The 19,334-nt window shown below is 42.4% G+C and overlaps 1 protein-coding gene across 1 annotated transcript in view; it reads left to right on the top strand.

The window, feature by feature from the left end:
• Positions 1-19,334, top strand: part of srrm3 (serine/arginine repetitive matrix 3) — a 36,000-nt gene that overhangs the window by 2,599 nt on the left and 14,067 nt on the right. Inside the window, exons 2-8 of the mRNA XM_035665918.1 lie at positions 6,788-6,889; positions 13,585-13,686; positions 14,219-14,299; positions 14,799-14,867; positions 17,238-17,273; positions 17,517-17,567; positions 18,126-18,233. Coding sequence (XP_035521811.1) covers positions 6,788-6,889; positions 13,585-13,686; positions 14,219-14,299; positions 14,799-14,867; positions 17,238-17,273; positions 17,517-17,567; positions 18,126-18,233 — 549 coding nt within the window. The remainder of the gene's footprint in view (positions 1-6,787; positions 6,890-13,584; positions 13,687-14,218; positions 14,300-14,798; positions 14,868-17,237; positions 17,274-17,516; positions 17,568-18,125; positions 18,234-19,334) is intronic.

Genomic DNA, 19,334 nt, shown 5'->3' with positions numbered 1-19,334 from the left:
CACACACACACACACTGCTGCTTGAATAACCACAGCTCGCAGGCAAACTCCAGGCTAGCTGAGACCTTAATTAATGACGAGCCCTGTGATCCTGTGTCGGTACAGACAAAATTCCCTTTCTCAGTGATACCTCATGACATTTTATTCATATCACATTCGTCATTTATAGAAAGCCGGCTAATCCTCAATATGTTAAGGGAGGGGGATTTAATTGAATAAAGGGCAAGCTAATTAGTGAGGGGTTGGGTTTTTTTTGGCCAAGGCTAGATAGAGGTGACAGGCACAAACTTGTATTTTAGATTCTAAATTTCTTAAGCGTTTTCTCCTCTCTTCCCCACTGCCGATCGTACCATTTTAGAGTATGGAGATGAATTAAATCATCCTGCTCCTGTCCCTTTGCTTCCACTCATTTTTCTACCCGTCCCTCCTTCCCTGAGCATGAGTGAGCTTGTCAGGCAGTGGGGCCTCATTAAGACTGCAGGGTAATGGTGGAGCTGCAACAGATTGATGTGGCTGAAAGGGAACTGCTGGACTTTATAAAAAAAAAGAATAAAAAAAAGACGGGGGTGCACTGTGACCATCTGTCAAGGTCCACTCATCTCCTGGCCTGGAGAAGACATATTTGCTCCTGGTTTGAGAGTGATGTAAAGGAGTCATGATGTCTAGTGGAACAGTGTAGTGGCAGGCAGCAGCTTGGCTAATGATGACAGAATACAAGGAGACCAGACACCCGCGCTGACCAGCTCTACTCGCTCATCAGACTGCACGGGCCCGGCTGGCAGACAGTCATACTTGAAGGACAGCGACCACTCAGCCGAGTGTTAAAGCTCTGGACGGACTCGAGTCATCTTGTTAAGCTATAATAAAAGGAGAATCTCATTTGCCAGCTTGGCACAGCGCAGCTCCCCGTGCCTCTCCAATTTCTAATGTTCCTCTTTAAATGAAAGAGTGTGTGTGCATGTGTGCAGGATTAAGGGATAGAGTGGGGGATGAAACACAGGGAAAGAGGGGGAGAGCTATGCCAGGCATTAGACACAATTAAAATGGTGGCTGGAGTCTGTTTGCAATTGTTGTGGATTTAAGCCAACGGGCTCAGCCTCTACGTCACCCCTGTGTCCCTGTCCTGACCGAGGCCTCGGTGCAGGATTAGGCTTGGGGGGGGGGGGGCAGGTTGGATGCCTGCCTCCTTCTCTAACCCTGCCAGCATGACAGACACCCCCCTCCTCTTTACTCACAGCCCCTCCAATCCAGCCGTGCTATTCTCCAGAGATAAGACCAGGATAAATAGTCTGTCATGAGTGATGGCCTCACCCTAGGAGCCAATTAGACGGCCTCAGCAATTAAAGGAGTCTGTTAGCTATTCAAGGCCTGGCAGCATCCCCCATTCAGTGATCCGCCACTGCAGGGGACATTGCCCTTTTATGTATTTTAGATGTGCTTGAGGTTACATACATCAGGCCATTTGAGGCAGGATGTGTTACAGTAGCTCTTTGAACATTACAGTAAATGTTTAGTGTCTACTTTTAAGCATAGCATAGTTTACTAAGAGTTGCCCTGTATGCAAGGGTCCAGAATCTATTTCAAGAGTGTTTTTCCACGCTAATTGAGGCACAATGATTGCGCATCATTTGAACTCCTGTGGTGTCTGAAGCTTTTTCCAGCTCTCTAATGAGCTCTCTTCACAAGTCCTCACTCACTCTAATCTGCAGGCTCCCCTTCAACACCTAAATCTGCACATATGCATCTGCATAATGCATACCGGTACACACACGCACACAGGTTGGCAACAGAGAGGCAGCAAGATGATATTGTCCATCCATAACAAGTGTGTGAGGCCTTTCTTATGCATGCATTAAACTGCGTGTACCACCAGCAGTAAGAGCTTTTTCAATAAGAGGCAGAAGATATTACTCCTTCTGCTTCACCAAGCAGAAAAATTAGATGTGCATGTGCGTGCTGAAAAATTAATATCTGTTGTTTTTTAAGTCGAGTAGAGGGGTGTAGCCTGGCACAAGCAATAAACACACAACATAACACAGACATGCATAACTGGATCTATGTTTTCATTTGTACACAAATTAATTTTAAGACAGAACAGTAAATTGAAACATCAAGGAAGGAGGTTAATTGTAATAGCTGGGAGCTGCATTACTACATTGTGGCCACCACTGCTGTTCTATTCCCTTAATAACATCTACAGTGACACTTAAATTGCAAGAGAATGCGAGTATCGAGGATCTTATTCAGAGAGCTGTTCTCAGAGTCTCTAAGGCCAGAGCACTATCTCTGCCTGATGGAGGTTTTCCTGCAAGCCGAAGCCTGCGTCATAAGACGATTAGCTCGAGTCCTATAAGACTGAAAATTGGAAGTAAAAAGCATCAGGGAGAATGAGCCATTTTATACACTGTCACTGGAGAGCTCCCCAGCCAATATAGTTGCTCCATGCTAGACAAAAGAGCTTCAAATGCTGTTGTTACAGGAGGTCTTAGAGGAGATCAGCAATCAGAAAGAGTAGCAATGGCAGATTGTGCTGCTCTAACCATTGATCTGATTACACTGTGGGGGAGGTGAAAAGAGCTGCTCTATATAGTGAGAGAAAGGTATAGTCTTTCTGTCTGGTCTACCCAGTATCTGTTATCTAACTAGAAAATCTATGACTGTGGAGAGCATCAATTGAAAATCCTCTCCACTTGAGAGTTAAACTATTTCACTGTGGCACTCAGTAGGTCATTTTAATTCTACCCCTGAAATAGAAATGTGGGGGTGTTCGGGTTTGCCTTCCCATGTTCCCATCGCCATTCAATCTTACTAACTACATTGGCATCACTATGCCTCTGTACTCTTTGCAGCGAGATTGATGGTTGCAGAGTTTCATAGGTGTACAGCAGCGCCTGGGGACGACTTGTGGAAGAAAAAAAATCTCTTCACACATCAAACGCAGAGACATCACTGGCAGTCAGTACACACACACAAACACACACCGCCCACATGTAGGCACGTCCTCATCAAATCAATGACTATCAGCGTAAGGATGGTCTCTGGGCCACAACTATTCATTTTCCGGGATCGCGAGTTAATGGGGGGAATCTGTGGGTCCTCTGAGCTGTCTAATTATTCCAATCAAGTTCTTTAATCGTGGTGATTTTTCATGGCCAGGGTGGCGGGGAGCCCCTCGTCCTGATCGATGTCCCCTGTCTCTCTCCGTCCAAATCACTGGGACTTTGCATGCTGTAGGCAATGGGCCTGGGCTAAATGGCTTTCATTTGGCTCCACTTGCCCCACCTCTTACACACACACGCAAACATAAATGAAAGACACATGTGCCATGCTCAGTTTAACATTCATTTCAGTTTGAACTCAATGAGAGTGACCGCTCCAGTCGGCCCCTCCTCTGTGCTGTGTCAGGGCAGAACAGATGGTGTGTTAGGCAGAAAGCAGCTACCTTTACAGCTGCAAGAAGTGCTAATTAAATGTGCAGAGGATAGATGTGTTGTTTCAGTGTGCTCATCCTAATAGCTTCCGACAAACATCCAATATGTGGCCATTTACACAGATTGATTCAGAGCTCACTGCTCACTGAATTTCTGTCAAACTTGTCTGGTCTCCAACTCAAAAGTTCGAGTCTCAAACTCCAAACATGGGCTCTTTTCTTCACGCTTCTTTTGTGCATAGATTTTTTTGTTATCTCTTAAAGTGAACCTGCTCACCAGGTTCCTACAGGCATTCAGGTGCTGTAGGGTATTCTCCCAGCCTGTACTTCTAAACCCCAGGCCCTTTGCTGAAACAGCACCACTGCTGGGCAGGCACTATCTGACTTTGGTTTCTAAGCTAGACCGATTAAACGGAACCTGACTTTGCCGTACTTCATGCTGGGAATCTGTGCAGAGTTTCAGAATTGAGCAATTTAATGGGAAGACAGAGAGAGAGAGGAAACACAAAAGCAGACAGAGGAGATTCTGTAGGTCATATGTCAACAGACTTTAGCTTCACAAATTCTGACCCTCCCTTTCTTCCTTTAGCTGGAGTGTCAACAGAGATAGCTGCAGGTGCTAACATCCTGACAATCATCAGCGCAATGTGAAGGAGAAAGCCCTACAGTCTTGGTTTCTGTTTGGCCAGAGCGCATTTCACAGTCAGCATCCTTTCTGATCCTTCTAACCCTTTTACCTATTGTACACCCTCCTTCGATCCACAACAGAGAGCTGAGAGAACGCCGGGTCCGCTGTAGAGTTGTTGGGAAGCAGCTGACGTATGGTGATGGCTCCTGCGCCGTGCATGGAAAGCCATGAATATAAAGTGTGTGTTTGTGGCCTCCATTGTGCTGAGTTGACAGCTGCTGGGCTGAGAGATTGCCGTACAGCAGGACCTGATGGTGCTGTCACACTGTTGGGCCATCTTCCAGCTATTTCTCCATCACATAATCTCATTCTCCGTACCGTCAATGCACTGATAGCACTCTGCCCACAATACATGGTATCAGCTGCTTTATTTAATCTGAGAAAAGCAAACACTCCTCAGACTAATGCTATTGTTATGCTGAAATGAGCCACTGGTTAATTTACAATCCAGTTTATAGAACTGGTGCAGCTAAGTAAGGGAGTAAGAGTCCATGTTTCAGCACTGAGTGATGGACAGTTTCCCTGCACTCTTACATACTGCCAGTGGAGCTCCCATGTCAGATGGTATGACCTATTAAACAGGTAAATAAACTGCGAGGAACATGTGTCACAACGTACTTTAGTGTCCTTTTGGTCTGGGGCTGTTTTTCATGCGGGTCAGGTCCCTTAGTTCCAATTAAGAGAAATCTTAATGCTGGAGCTTGGCAGTCAGTCTGACACTCTGGGTCTCTCTCAGTGCCATAAATATAATGTTGCCATGGAGTCAGTGAGTTAGATAGTGCCGAATTAGCTATTAATACTTCCTGTTTGGAGTGTACCCATGGATGTACAAACAACTTTCATTGCATTACTCTGATACTGAAGAAGACTTAACAGGATGACGCTCAAGTTCTGGTGTTGTAAGACCTCCTTAGAAGTCTTTTTTTCTATGATTTCTAAGTCAAGTTTTTGTATGCTCGTAATTCTGGCAGTGATCAGAGGATACAACTCTCTCTGGCTTTACACTAAATAAAAAGGTTTGTAGTTTAGCATTGCATTAAGACTAAAGAAAGCAGGGGGAAACACATAACCTGACTCTTTCTAAAGGCAAAATACACATCAACCACCACCTCAATTCATACAAAAACAAGAGCATAGTTTTTCCCTTTGGACAGAGACAGGCTAGCTGTTTCCAGTCTTTATGCTAAGCCAAGCTAACCATCTCCTAGCTTCATATACAGACATGAGTGCGGTATCAAACATGTCATCAACTCGTGAAAAAAGAGAACTGATCGTTGAAGAGAGAGAGAAGCTCTGAATGTGTGTTTTGGCACTAAGTGATAGACAGTACCTCCTCAGTACTTTGGTGGGTAAGTATGGTGGAGCTCACATTTCAGATGTCATCTCTTACCAAATAAGCAAATATCACACACCACTATGTTAAGACTCAAAGAGATGATGAGTTCTAAGGCGTCATTCTTTTTAGCATTACCAACTTACTGTGAATGCAGGCCATATTTAACTGTGGATAATTAGTGAATCTATCTGAACACACTGCTGTATCCCAGGCACCCCTCATACATGCTCTTGTTGTTGAACTTGATATGTACACTACAGTATATTATTAATGGCTAAGGCTTCCAGTCAGTCTAATTCTGTGATGTCTGGCTCCTGGCCACACTTTCACAGCTCTATTAATTCTCTCCCTTTCCCCCTCCCTCCTCCGTCCTCCTCTCTCCCTTCATGTTTCTCTGCCTCTGTAGCTCATTACATTCTATTACCACGGCCAGAGCAGAATGTGGAGATGGTGTGAATACAGCAGGAGATCAGCTCGGTGTACAGTGCATTGAAGAGGCCATGTACTGTCAAGTTCACAGACATGCATTATCCTATGAGAATCTGTAGAAAGGCATAGGGCAGAGCTACTTCATTCTCTCGTTCGCACTGGCTCAGGCAGGCTGGCTGACTTATTATTGTCTCCCTCTCTGAGCTGTCAGTTGATACATGGCCAGCGTTTAGAGGCTGTTACTGCAGCCCAAAGCTGTATGCATGAAATGTTTTAGTGTTTGATTCATTCAAGGAAATTAGTATAACCTATTATTTTCATGCTCTTCTATTGCAGCAACTCACAGCCACAGTATACCTGAAATGGAAAACACCAGGTATTCTCAATTAGAAAATACAAATACAAATCCACAATGTAACACAGACAGTAACTTCCACTGCAGCAGTCTAATTCTGTCTGTCAGCTTGTTGAAAGCTCCTCACGCTGCCCCACAGTTACTCTCAACTCAGTGAGTTACGGCGCTCTGCCTGCAGAATAAAACATGACATGCAGTCCGGGCCTGAACAAGGAACCCGCCGGGGTCGGGAGAGGTTGACTGAATCATCAGAGTATACATCATTCGTCTGAGTGTCATTTTTAGTTAGCGCACGGTCAGAAGACGCTTTTTACCATTTGTTCGGACCGTGTGATGGTGGGGGAAGACATGGCTCCACACGGGCATCTGGCAGTTATGACAGATGACAATTAGCTTCGCCAATGCCCCTGCTGCATTCAGTGCTGTTATTAAAAGCTGCTGCTTGTCTGCTCGCTACTCTGCCGAGCAGTCAAGACTGCAGATTACTGATTGAGTGTGTATGTTTGTCTGAGCCTCTACTAACTGTTGTGTTTTTATGTGCATCCTCAGGTACACAGAGGAAGAGATTCGACAGAAAGTGAGCACATTCAGACAAATGCTGATGGACAAGGAGGGCGTTATCACCAGAGAGGGCTCACACACACAACCAGTGTAAGTTCCTATGCATCATGTCTATGATGAGGTGTAATGCAAAGCTGCATCTGTATCTTTCTGTGTCACAAATTGAATTGTGTCTGTATTTGGCAGTAGTGATTTATTACAGATATATTACAAGTCAAGATTTTACAAAAATTCAAGTATGAAATACTTATAGTACAAAAGCTGCAAGTACTCATTATCTAGAAAGGATCATTTCAGAATAAAGTATATTATATTATTGGATTATAGTTATTAATGCATTCATGTTGCAGCTGGTAAAGAAGGAGCTAATTTAATTTCCTTTATACTGCTGGGTAGAATTTTAATTTTCACCCAGGGATCAATAAAGTTTCATCTTGACCTATTATAATACATCATCATTTATTTGTTGATTATATGTTGTATTATTAATCTGAATGATTAAAGTAACTAGTGACTTAAGTTATAGTGTAGTTAAGGAAAAAGTATATTTGCCTCTGAAATGTAGTGAAATAGAAATATAAAGAAGTAGAAAATGAAATGTATGTATTTAAATCTACTTAAATTTTGTTGCTTTCCACCACTGGTATTTGGATTTATAATAGAAATTATAGAGAAATTGTCTGTAGAAATATATATAGAAATTGTCTAGTCTGCCTCAGTTTGTTTTTACTGTTATTTGTACTCATACATATATTTATGAGTTAGGCTGCCAACAAAATAACCAGAATTAAGCAGAAAATAAAATGTGTATTTGTCTGTGTGGAAATCAATAGTGGAGATAGAAGAGAAACTTAGTGGAATAGACTAGTCAGAAATGAACTGGGCCATGTTGCATGATGCAATTGGAAGAAGCCCAGTGAAAATATAGTTTGTTTGAAGTGTCAAGCATCACGAGGATCAGGAAGTAAAAATAACACCTGTGACAAGCATATTGCTGCAAAAATGTGGATTCAGAGCACATTATTTGTACATATCGGAATGATGTAGTCGCTAACACCCCTAGTGTGCATGCATGCTTATTTACCTTGCCTCCTTTTAGCTCCTTGCTGCACTTTGACACATTTTTTCTTTCAGCTAATTTATAAGAGAACCCAAAGAGTTTTGTATCTTTGATAGTTAATTAATTATAAAATGAATACAAATGCTTTAAAGTAAATTAATCTAATAAAAGTAGACAACAGTAAATATCAAACGCCAGCAGAAATTGATTTTAAAAGAGGTTATGAAAAATGGCCTTCCAGTCTAATAATGTCTTCAGGCGGACACATTCCAAAGAATATGGGCCGTGATTACAAAAGTGCAATCAATTTTAATTTAAATCCTTGGCTTTTGACTGATAATGCCTCTCTGTAAATACACAGGGAATGGTTAAACCCCGGTGCTCTGAAAATAATCAGCACCATTTTTAAGTCTATTCTAAACTCTGCTGGAAGCCAATGAGGCGAAGATTGGCATGATAATTGTCAATTTGTTTAGTGTTCAGCCTCGCAGACTCAGCTTTGAGCGGGAGGTGGGAGGGAGAGCATCTCATCTGAAGCAAGCAGAGATGGAATTAAAGGAATAAAAATAAATGATTGCGTGTCTTCGTCCAGATCACAAAGAGACACACTCACTCACAAAGGCCACCACTTCAGCCGTCAAAAAACATGAAAAACAGCAACAGCAGGATGTAGGCGTGGTGGCCCTCCTGAGTCAATCCCTCATACTGTGTGAATGATTGAGAGAGGCACTGTGGTGGTGGCGACGTGACCCGCTGACTGCGAATTAATGACTGGTAATGACGCTGATGCTTCCTGTCTTGCAGCATAGACTAATGATTCTCCCTCCTCTGCACCTTAGCTGGTGTCTGATATTGGAACAGACCACGCTGAAATGAGGAGGTACACTGAGGGAGGGAGTTATAGAGGACGGTTACACACAGGGGGAGGAATATAACAAACATCTGTGGCCCGGAGAAAGTAAACTATGAAGATACAGAAAGCTTTGTTTGTTTTTCTTTTCCTATTAGTTCCCTCTCAAGGGCACTTCTGAGTCTTGCTTCAAATTCAGCATCTTTCCCTCTCCAGAAAGGCCTCGATGTGGAAAATTGAAGATGGTTGGTAATTTGCAGGGTTGTTATCCCCCCCAACTCCCCCTCACACTCACCCAGCCCCTTACTCAGACACACACACACACACACAACAGCAGACATCTTTCTGAGGTAATCTCTATCTCTCTGCACAACATTGTGCTACTTGTGAAGTGCCTCGATCAGAAGCATTATGTGAAGCATGCCTTAATCAACCCACGGGTTGGCCTCGGGCCAAAACTGTACTATAAACCCTAACTGACCGACTCCCCTGATACTCACTGCCACTAGCAATAAGCATATCAACAGTCCCTCGCATGAATAATGTAGGTAATGCAGTAAGGGACCCTCACATCAGCTAATGTTGGCCCATGAGGGCCTAAGTCCATGTGGTAAACAGCCAGCAGTATGCACGTATGTGTGAGTGACCTCATATTAATGGAGAGGTCTGTCTCTAAAACGATGCTAAACCAAGATGGTAAACATGGTAAACATTATACCTGCAAAACATCAGCATATAGACATTATTATTGTGAGCATTTAGCCCAGAGCACCGCTAAGCACGGCCTCATTTTAATTTTACCTCAAATTAGATATTTTGATTGAAATTTCAAAGGTATTGCAAATGTATGTCACATGCTTGAATAAAGTCACAAATCAAGGTAACATGAACCCCAGTTGAGGTTTTTATGAAGTAGTTTAATCATGTGTAATGTAAATGCGAATTATGTAAGAAACCACTTGTTTTTACACATCTCTGTTAGCTGTGTTTATCCTCCTGTATGCCTATACATTTATTCTGTGGATCCATAGCAGTTAATCTGATTGTAATTTAGGCACAAATTGATGCTACACAACTTCAAGCAAAAAGAGATATAGATAAAGATAACAGGCATAGATATGTAAATTTGCTAAATGATAATGGCAGCTGCATCTCAAACTGTGTGTGTTTGAGTTTCTTCAGCTGGGAGGTTTTATTCAGATGCTTTCTTTTCCACAGGGACTATTACTATTGACAGGCTTGGCCCCTCAGCTGTACCTTAATACTCACACACTAGCAGTAAACAGCCAGCAGTAAGCATGGATGTGCTAGCTCATAACTCTGTTTACCGATGTCCCACATTGATTTCCTGCAGAATGGATGGGAACACAGAAGGAGAGAATGAATGCAGTGTGTAAAGCATCTAGAGCTTACACGAGACTGTCCGATCGGAACAGGATCAATGGGGAAACTGACCCTGGGCTTCACATAGCTGTTCAATATGTGATAAAAAGGCCTGAGACCGACATTTCTTTGTTAGAAATATATTTACTTTCAATAAAAAATGGACCTACGGTTCGACTGTTGTGCACATGGGTGCATCCAGAACATCAAGGTTTTCCTCCATGATCACAGAATTGATCAGCTCAGCGTAAACCCCCAGCCTGCTCAATCCTTCATCTTAATATGGCCACCATAAAGCAGCTGCTAGATTTGCCCCCACCCTCATACTGAGGAGTAATCAATCCGGCCTCCACCTACCTCCTCCTCCCAGAATAACAAACTATAACTCTCTGCAGCAATAGAAATATATCCGTGCCTTCAGTGGCAGAGTGGCTGTCTGAGTGTGGATATGAATGAGCTGCACTACTTTGTTCTGCAGCCCTGAGGAGGGCCTTGGCTGTAGTCCATCACTGCCAGGTCCCAGGGACAGCGGCTGAATTAGGAAGTCTCCTGCCTCACCAGGGCAACATTAAGCACCGGGGCACTCACTCATCTGCCTAACAGGGATGCTGTGTTGATCACAACCAGGCTGGACACATGTCATTTAAGAGATTAGAAACAGGATGGGGAATTAGTTGATTTATCACTAATGACTAAGCATGGGGACCACAAGATAGGTTTCAATTGTTGTTAATTGTTCTTTTTGGCAGTGTGCTGAGTCCTGGACCTACAGGGACATGGTCTTAAGAGGAAGGCACAAAAACTGGCGGCCTAAATGAAACATGTTGTTTCTGAAAGGCCAAAATGAGATTTTAAATGTCAACATGTATAGTAAATGTAAAGTCAATGTAAATGTATCCTCTAGTGAATTTTCCAAATTATTTTGGCTTTAGTGTCCTTGGTGCTTAGAACTAAGAATAGAGGGGTTAAGGTTAGAGGGGCCTCGGTTCCACCAGCTTCTGTAACACAGGGCAATGTCTCATTCAACATTTCTTTCATTTGTGTTTTCTGAAAAATGAAGCATGTTCCTGGAGTTTATCATCAATTTTCTAAGACAAACCAGCTCCAGCACTCGCTTTTAGAAACTGAAAACTTTATGATTAATGATTGGTTCTGGTTTGTATGTTTGTTTAGCAGGTATAATGTGAATATCATGTATAATGTGAATATCAGAAGGGAGACATATACAGTACAGTGTTTTATACTGCAGGGCATTGTTTGTGCGTGTCCCTCTTCTCAGCTCAATATTCAAAAGTAAGATGGGTCATTGTATATTCACGCAGACCGCTTCTAACTTACCCAACTTAAAATTGAGATTAAAATTCATGTGAGCTGTGTCACGCCCACACTGCCTACAGTTGTTTTCCTCCTTCTTTAATTGATTCAGTTTTTTGAGACTGTTTTTGTTGCTCCAGTTCGTATTAACATGATTTTTGTAATGCAAGTTTATTCATCGGGGCGAGGGCTGCAGTGCGTGTGTGTGTTTTGAACTCAATACTTTTCTGTGTGTGTGTGTAAGGAAAAGGGCTGTCATTGTGAAGTTGGGTTATTTTGCTGGTACTTGGCATCCCTGCTGTGCCCAGTGATGCTCAGCCAATTAAGGGCTCTGTTGCCTCGTCTCTTCCTAACTAAGCGTCAGGCCTGTGCCCGTTCAAATCCTCTACACACTCTCCTTTCAGACATTTTACAGCAACTTATTTTTTCAGTTTGTTCTCACACCTCCTCTCCTGATCAGACGTAAATTTGCTGTGATAGTGCGGCCCATTTGTGTTTGATCTCCTTACTGGAGATGCACTGTCCTTTGGTTTGTCAACTTCTTCCCCGTGTGTCGCTTCACCCTCGTCTCATTACTCCTGCCTGTTTTCATATCTCTTATTAATTGAAGGCTGAACGGTTAGTCATGAGGTTATGTCTCTGTCACCATCACTCGAAACTAAATAACCTCTACATATAGTTCCAGATGTTACATCTCTGTGTATAAATACCAGAAAGCCCGGAGCATGACCTGCTGAAGGTCAGAGAAAGGATTGCATAAGGGAAAAATAATCAGTGTGGTGTGTGTTTTTTATCTCTTTCTTTAGCCCTCATGGAGCCTGCAACGTCAGATTTTGTGGATCAGAGGAGGCCACATAAGAGGGAAGGGGGTAGTGGGCAGGGAGGATTATAGGGAGGATGTTACTGCCATCTGTACATACAATACAGTATGTGTGAGAAACCAGTGGGAAGATATGAATCCCACAAGCTGAGCTGCAAGAGTGAGAGATGATGATATTCTCACTGCCAGGTTGAGAGAAGAATACATTCACAAAAAATTTTAGTGTTTGAGCATGAAATTTTCATATACTTGCCTTTTGTTTTTGTTTTTTCCTTAACCCAAGTTGGGTCCAGATGGCTTAGGTACACGTTAGGTACATAGGGCATTACATCATGGGTGAACATTTTTAGCTAGCGTTGTTGCTCTGTGGCAAGGTTGGTCCACTACCTTGGTCCAGACTGAAATGTGTCAGCAACTATTTGAAGAATTGTCTTGAAATTGTCTACAGACATTCATTTCCCCAGAGGATGAATCCCACTGGCTTTAGTGATCCACTGACTGTTCCTCTAGCACCACCAGCAGGATGAAATGGGTTTTCAGTGACATATCTCCACAACTATTGGATGGATTACCATGAAATTTGGTGCATACATTCGTGTCCCTGTCTGAATGCATTGTAATAAAATTGCTGATCCTTTAACTTTTCTGTCTAGCACCATCATCTGGTCAAAATTTCCATTTGTTCAATACTTTGGTTGTGAGTCAGTACACAAACGCCATACAAGGTCTGAGATCGTTTAGAAAGTGTCTCGAGTAAATTTTTCAACTGTAAAATATTCCGCTTAGTATGTATTTTGTAAAGATTGTCTTTTTATGTTATGGCTTTTAAACCAGGGGTCTCAAACTCAAATGGGCCACTATTTACCACACCACTGCTGGTATTGTCATCTCATAGGAGGGCCACTTTAGCATTCAAGTACTACAATAAAGCACACAATTCTGAAAATATCTTTGTTGTTCACAGCAAAACAACAAATGAATGCCCAAAACCTGCTCCCTTCTTGTTAACCATTTGCATGTATTTGCAGGCACCTTTGACCTTCATTATTATTATTTTGCTCCAAAGGAAATACCTTTTTAAAAGAGATCCCTGCTTTGAGCTCTCACATTCTGATATCAGGGTCTGCTTTAAAAATCCTATATCAGTCGGGCTATAGTTAGCATGCTAACGCGCTACTAACTAAGATGGTGAACCTGTTAAACATCTGCATGCTGACTTAACCATTAAGCATTAAGTCTCTTTAATGACAACCAGGGCCAGACCTGGGCTCACCATACATCCACACTTGTTGCTCCTCTCACTCACAATACACATACACTCTCACCGCATTTATGATCCCCGGCTCTTGTGTCTTCAGGGTCAACCACCTGCACTATCAGCCTGATGAGTATGAAGAGGACACTGAATTGGTTGGCTTTGAAGATGGAGACTATGACCACGATTACCACAGTGACAACAGGTAAAGCACTTGTTCAAACACACACTCATAATGTATAAATGACCAGCTCTGACCTCTTAAGTGGTGAAATAAATCAGCCACCTATTATGTCCTTTACATGGCCTCTGGGTGTTTAACATAACATAATGTTATGTTAACATAAAATTGATCTCAGGATACCAGTGCTCATTAAGCAACACTCCCACCACCCAGTAACAGTTTGCACCCGCAGAAAAACACCCATTATTATTTCTGCTTGTAGCCCATAATGCAGATGGTCAAGTGTAATTTCCTCAAAGTGATTTCCTGTTTCTATTGTAAGACATATTGCATGGATATTGTGTATTATGGCAGAATGAATTGCGGAAATGAGAAAATAGACACGTATCGCCTTGTTATCGGCACAGCAGCAAATAACTATAATCAGACATTTATTCTTTCTGCAAAATTATTATAATAACAATCACTTGTAAATTATTTCTGCCTTCTTCGCTCTCGATCTCGCTCTTGATCTCACTCTCCCTCTTGTTCTCTCTTTCTGTGGCCAATTCAGAGTGAAGAGGAAATCAAGCAGCTCTCCATCCCCTCGTCCAAAGAAAAGGAAGAAGAAGAAATCTGGCCGCCGGAGGAGTCGGTGAGTGGAAACAGCTTCCACTGATGAAGTGGTTCGATTTTTTCTCCTTTTTTCTGGCCTCGTTGACAGAATAATTACACTGTGGTATTGTGAAAAGGAATTGCAATTATTTTGGCGTGAATATTGCAAACGAGCCATCGGATACTGCAATTGTGGAGGGGGGTGGGGGAAATCTGTAGGAAATCATTAGCAATGCATAGTCTCATCTTCCATTTTCTTTTTGACAAGGTCAGCTAAAGAAATAGAGAGAGAGAGAAGGAAAGGGTACAGTAGTGCTAAAGAGAAGGAAGAATAAGAGGAGAGAGGCAGAGAGATGAATAGAGCCTTGGTGAGAAAAATTATCTGAGCTATTATAGGATAGACACCTTTGCTAACAATGATCCCTCTGAGGTGTAGTGTAATGTAGCACAATGATGAGTGAAAAGCCAGAATTCAACAGCAATCTGAGGCTCATTTTGCAGTCATGGCATGCAAATGTTTCCCCTCTCTCCATCAACAGGTTTGGCAGCTCCTCGCCCACTCACAGAGAGAAGAAGAAAAAGAGTGGGAAGAAACACAAGCGAGACAGGTGAGTGTGTACATACCACGTGCCATCACAGACATTTCATCTCAAGAAAGAAGCTCTGACTTTTCAAGGGTTTGTCGACAGTCTCTCTCACAGTGATGGATGTGAACAAAGAGGAGAAGAGAAGGAAGTAAATTAGGAGGATAAACAAAGTGGAAAAGGAAAGACGAGAAAAAGAGAAGGAAAGACAGGGAGGGAAAGGAGGGGAATAAAGACATGAGTCGAGGGAGACGAGAAAGAAAGGAAGAGAGATGGGAAGAAAAAGAAAGGGAGGAATGACAGTGGAAAGAAGAAAGGAAGGAGGGACAACTGCAAAGAAAAGGAGGGGAATTAAGACATAATTCAAAGAAGACAGAAAGGAACAGAGACGGGGAAAAAAAGAAAAGGGAAAAGGAGAATGGATGAAAGGAAAGAAAGGATAAAGAAAAGACTAATAAAAATAAAATAAAACAATAAAATAGGAAGAAGGGAAAAAAGAGCAAGAGCTCATCAACAAATGCTTGTGCGATGCCTTGGGATATCATAACCACAATAGGCAATCGTACACTGCCCTCGTCCTCCAATTTCTCTCATTGTGTGCCTGACTGGGGGCGGAGCGGGGCTAAATGTGTTGCTCTAATAACCCAGCCTGTTTGGGGGCGCATAGCACAAGAAAAACAGGCCTCTCAACAAATAGCTGAGCACCACTGCACTGCCCCGCTCTTGTTTCCCACCTCTCATCCATCCACGCACATCCCAGCCCCCCTCATCCTCTCCCATCACCCCCCCACACCTTCCTCCCAGTCTCACACCAAAGCTGCTCTGCATTGCAGGTACTGTTGATATATGAATAATGTATAGATGAGGCGGCGACAGCCCAAGAGTAGCCTCCCTTAATGTCAGTCTTCTTTTTAAGTTGCACATTAGGAGGGGAGAGGAGGAGGAGATTACTTTGATCCTGTCCTGCTAAAATTCATACCGCTGCTTGTTTGTAATATACAACTTTAAAATAATAGCTGTAGGTATACCCACATGTTTCACATATAATATCCATGTCCTTGTGGTAGAAGGTGGGGTGAGGGGATTTAGCTACAGGAGTGTGTGAGAGAAGAGAGGAATAATGAGCTCTGCAGAATAACAGCTCGTATACAGTAGTCCCCAGTCGACTCCCTCCAGTGGGGAAACAGGGGCTGCTACTGGGGGCCACAGCTCTGAGTCACATATCAGCCACATACATTACTATGACAGCTTTATTACTCCCCTTTCAGAGAATCAGCACACTTTGTGCTGGCACTCCCTCCCACTCCACTGCATGCTGTAGGTGTGTAAAACAGCGGAGGAGATGTAGGGCTCTTCAGCAAAATAGCAACAACTCTCACAGACCGGCCTGACTAATCACCATGGAAACTGCAAAGAGGGTGAAAGTGATATGGAGGTGATGTGTCAGTTGAACGCTGAGGACTGAGGAATGGCCGGCCTCCCCATCATTACTGTATACTCAGATTGTTGGTTGAAGGGAAACTGAATTTCAGTTTATTATTCCTGCTACCTACAGCCAGAAATAAAAAAATAAAAATAAGCACGACATTCAGCACCTGTAGAATAGCAACTGGAAACGCCTGGTGTGAGAGCCCCCCAGGGACGTCTCTGCACATATAGATGCATGCATGGATTCAGATTGGTTAGCATTTAATATTCCATTTAGGAGTTAGCACATGAAAACAACATGATCCTCCTGCTGTTCACACTGACATGAACATATTCTCTGATAGGTCGCTGTAGCCTGACACTGCCTTTGTGTCTGCGTCTGTTTGTAATATTGACGATTCTTTCATTCATATGCTGTTATCAAACGTACGTGTGTGTGTGTGTGTTATATATATCTACATATACATATGTGAGAGATGTTTTATTGAGTGAATGAGTTGTCTGTATACTCTGTAATACACTGCTGCTAAATGAACCTCAGCTGCATGGGTAGCTGAGTCACCTTCAGGGATGTCGTTTCAATATTCTTTGAAGGTTTATGTGAAGGTATATTAAAAATGAAATAAAAACATGTGGCACACAGATTGATGACAGCACCGATTGGTTTTGGGTTCAGCCTCCAGCACTTGTCCAAAATACTACCTGCGATGTCCTAGAATTTATTTCAAGAAGATAGTAATTCCCAGAACCACCTCAAATCTGGAACACAGACTGATGTAAAAGTACCTTTTCTGAGCAAAAGGTAAATCTGGAAAGGTTAACCAGATTGCTCAGTACCTTGCAACCTGCTTCTTGGAACAGCCCTGGTCCACAGCCGGAGCATGCTGTATTGTATATGAATTATTCAGTGTATTATGTGATGAAGCTGTTGTCATTATAATGATTGGGGTGATTTTATCTTTATAGATCTGCATCTGGCTCCAGGAAAAAGAGGAGATACAGGTGTGTAAAAAAAACAATACATCGTAACATGATCAGCACTGTTAACAACATTGTTCATGTGCATCAAAGCAAAATGCTGCAAATGAGTTTTCTTGTTTAAGGTGTGTGTAATATTATTGTCATTTCTGCTTATTGATTACTGTCAAAAGACAATCCATATGGGTGAGTGGTACACTGAGTTCCCTTTTTTTACATGCTTTAATGTCCACAGCTTCATTATCTTACGTATGACCTGTGTTTCAGATCGGGCAGCCCAAAGAACAAACACAAAGACAAGAACAAACAGAAAAAGAGGTGAGAGGCACATAGAATCATTACGATACCATTTACATGTTAATGTTAAGCCGATAGATAAACCTATATGTCTCCTTATTACAAAGTTTCACATTCATTATCAGTCAAATGTAATGTACATATACACTTTGCACAGTGTGTAAGAATGAGTGAAGCACAATTTTTCCTTCGCACACAGTCAAACAAACAGTCCTCAACAATGGCTACAATTGGAATCACGTTCAGTCTCTCATAAATTTTTATTGGTATTTTACACCCATTATCTCAGGCTCAGCCTCACAGAGAATGTTAATGACTGTAAAGCACCGAGTGCATCTTCTAAGCATTATGTGCGAGTTCAACACAATTTCCATGCCATACATTGCACCCAGTCTCGATTAGAATATATATTGAAAGTGTTTGGCAGTGCATGAACTGTCTTACATATCATGAGACAGACTACTGAGTTCGCTATGGCATGTGTGTCCCCGTGATGTATGCGTACATACACATGGCTTTATGTGTCTATCTGTATGCATGTGTGTGGTGTGTGTTCGTCCATTTGTTGTCTTCCATCAGGTCCCCCGGTGAGACCCCCAGTAGGAGTTCACAGCGTCAAGGCAGCTGCTGTAGCTCCCGCAGCGCCTCCCTGTCCTCAACGCGGAGCACCTCCAAATCTCCTGCCAGGTAGACTCCTCAACACACTCACACACACACTCGTATAAACACATACACTTCACACACTGATATTGAGTGTTGCGCAGTTGCCCTGGTGACTGTCAGTCTCTCTCTCATTTAGTCTCGGCCCTCGGGGGATAGATTAGGATAGAAATGGGGCTCCTCTGCATGTCTTATAATAACCCCCATTAAGTGGCTGTGATATCTCACTCAGCACTCATTGTTGAGTGTCGAGTGTGATGAAAAAAATATTCATTGTTGGTAACACTGTTAGTCATTTTTTGTGGCACATAGCATCTTATTTTTCTTTTTTTTTATAAGCCGTATTTACTACATGTTTAAGAAATGTCCTGTTTTCTGATTCTAAAGATCAATTTATCAATCATTTTTTCAGTTATCTGTAGGGAAAATAAGCTTATAAAGGGGAGCATTTCTACTCTTCTGTGCAGAGTACTCGCTCTCTGAAAAGCCAATAACAGAATCATTATTTCATGAGATATTATGGATTGTGACATGTTACATTTAACTGAAGTTTCTGGGCCTGCAATTATCAAACTTTGAAGAATTACAGAATGATCTTAAGAATCGACTCATGGGTGAAAAAGTTCTTTGTGAGTGAGCAACCCACTTATCAAGTGACTTACTGCTACTGACAGAAAATAATAAGATCAGAAAGGATCAAAGTGGATGCAACAGAACCAGAGATATCGTCTTTTTTATTCCATTTATTCTTTTTCACTGTCAAAACCTGGCGCCTACATTACCCACAATGCAGGGTGACTGCTTAAAGTTCAGTCTGACATTTGGGGGTGTTATGCTAGTAGCGGCTAACGCTAGCCTCAAGCAGAGATGTGGAGGGGGCTACAAAGGTTTGGTAAGCTCTCTTGTTTCTGACTCCACAGCCCCAGATTTTCATTTTCAGACTTGTAGTCTCCAGACACAACAGACGCTGACTGAAGAGGCATCACTTGAGGCGAAATACAGCTCCTACTGGAGACACAGAATTACCACTTTTTCACAAATACAGAAGTAGTCCCCAACACCTGTGAACAGGCTAAAGTCTGTGGAGTTCCCCTTTGAGAGCACCTAAAATTATTTAATGATACATAA

The sequence above is a fragment of the Morone saxatilis genome, unplaced genomic scaffold (genome assembly GCF_004916995.1).
Source record: "Morone saxatilis isolate NCDOM2014 unplaced genomic scaffold, NCSU_SB_2.0 Contig20, whole genome shotgun sequence".
Taxonomy (NCBI): Eukaryota; Metazoa; Chordata; class Actinopteri; family Moronidae; genus Morone; species Morone saxatilis.
Note: the sequence above shows the minus strand (reverse complement) of the source record. Positions and strands in the feature narration are given on the sequence as shown.